Source organism: Passer montanus, unplaced genomic scaffold (genome assembly GCF_014805655.1).
Source record: "Passer montanus isolate IOZ18808 unplaced genomic scaffold, ASM1480565v1 scaffold398, whole genome shotgun sequence".
In the NCBI taxonomy this organism is placed as follows: domain Eukaryota; kingdom Metazoa; phylum Chordata; class Aves; order Passeriformes; family Passeridae; genus Passer; species Passer montanus.
In genome coordinates this window covers 1-1,305 of record NW_024368796.1, presented here as the reverse complement: position 1 = coordinate 1,305, position 1,305 = coordinate 1, and the positions used below count along the sequence as shown (strand labels likewise).

At 74.7% G+C, this 1,305-nt stretch overlaps 1 protein-coding gene across 1 annotated transcript in view; it reads right to left on the bottom strand.

Annotated features, from left to right (window-relative positions):
- Positions 1-673, bottom strand: part of USP21 (ubiquitin specific peptidase 21) — a 7,736-nt gene extending 7,063 nt beyond the window's left edge. Inside the window, exons 1-3 of the mRNA XM_039718226.1 lie at positions 571-673; positions 279-334; positions 1-199 (exon numbers count right to left, since the gene is read on the bottom strand). Coding sequence (XP_039574160.1) covers positions 1-191 — 191 coding nt within the window. The 5' untranslated portion in view covers positions 192-199; positions 279-334; positions 571-673. The remainder of the gene's footprint in view (positions 200-278; positions 335-570) is intronic.
- Positions 674-1,305: the final 632 nt, after the last annotated feature.

Here is a 1,305-nt window from a genome sequence, read left to right as displayed (position 1 = left end):
GGGGGCGGCGGGGGCCGGGGGGGCAGCAGGCGCAGTTTGGGGGCCGGGGACAGCCCGTTGGGGGCCGCATGGCGCTCCTGGCTGAGCGCCCGGTGCCCGCTGGGCAGGCGGGAGCCCGCGCGGGGCTGCGCGGTCACCACGGCGCCGGGGTCCCTGGCGCGGCCCAGGCGGTGCTCCGAGGCCTGGGGCATGGCGGGGCCTGCGGGGACAGCGACAGCGCCGTGACGGGGCTGCAGTGCCAGCGCGGGGGGCAGAGGGGCACGGGGAGCGGCACCCACCTGCTCACAGCCCCCTGCGCCCGGCGGCCCGACACAGCGTCCCGTCGGCGGGGGCCCTGCGGGGACACGGCGTCAGCGGGGACCCCACAGGCTCGGGGGGACCCCAGAGCCCCGGGGGACACCAAAGGCTCGGGGGGAACCCAAAGGCTCAGGGGGACCCCACAGGCTCGGGGGGAACCCAGAGGCTCGGGGACCCCGAAGGCTCGGGGACCCCAAGGGCTCGGGGGGGACCCCAGCCCCAAGTGTCGCCCCCCTGGCCCCCCGGCGGGGTCGCCCCGCGGTCCCCCCGCACCTCCCGCGGGCCGCCATGGCAACAACTCCCGCCGCACCCGCCGCCATCTTTGTGCCTCCCTCAGCCGGCCCCGCCCCCGCCGGCATCGCCGCCGCCTCTGCGCATGCGCCGCCCTGCCGGCCACGCCCCGCGTCGCCGTGGAAACCGCGCGGCGTCTTAAAGGGGCCGCGCCCCGCGCGGGTTTGGGTGGGGTGGACACGCCGGGGGGTGTTGGGGACAAATCCCCCCCGTGCCACCCCCAAAATAACAAAGCGCCACTCAACCGGGGTTCAGTGTTTATTGGGGAGCAGCAGCGAAGCGGTGGGGAGGGGCGGCAGCAGCTGGGAGGGGAACGAGGGACCCCCGAGGGGGGGAGTGGGACCCCCGAGGGGGGTGGGGGACCCCCAATGTCGCCCCCGTTGGTCACTTGTCCTTGTGCTGGATGAGGCCTTTGGAGATCAGGTCCGGGATCTCCACGGCCAGCCAGGGCCCGAGCTGTGGGGACAGGGGGCACGGCTGTGGGGACAGCCCTGGAGCGTGCCACCGCCCCCCCGGAGAGGTGACAGACCCCCCAAAAAGTGACAGCCCCTCTCAGTGTCACCACCCCCCCGGAGAGGTGACAGCCCCCCAAAAGTGACAGCCCCAATCAGTGTCACCCCGGAGCGGTGACAGCCCCCCAAAAGTGACAGCCCCCCTCAGTGTCACCGCCCCCCCGGAGAGGTGACAGCCCCAAAAGTGACAGCCCCCCTCAGTGTC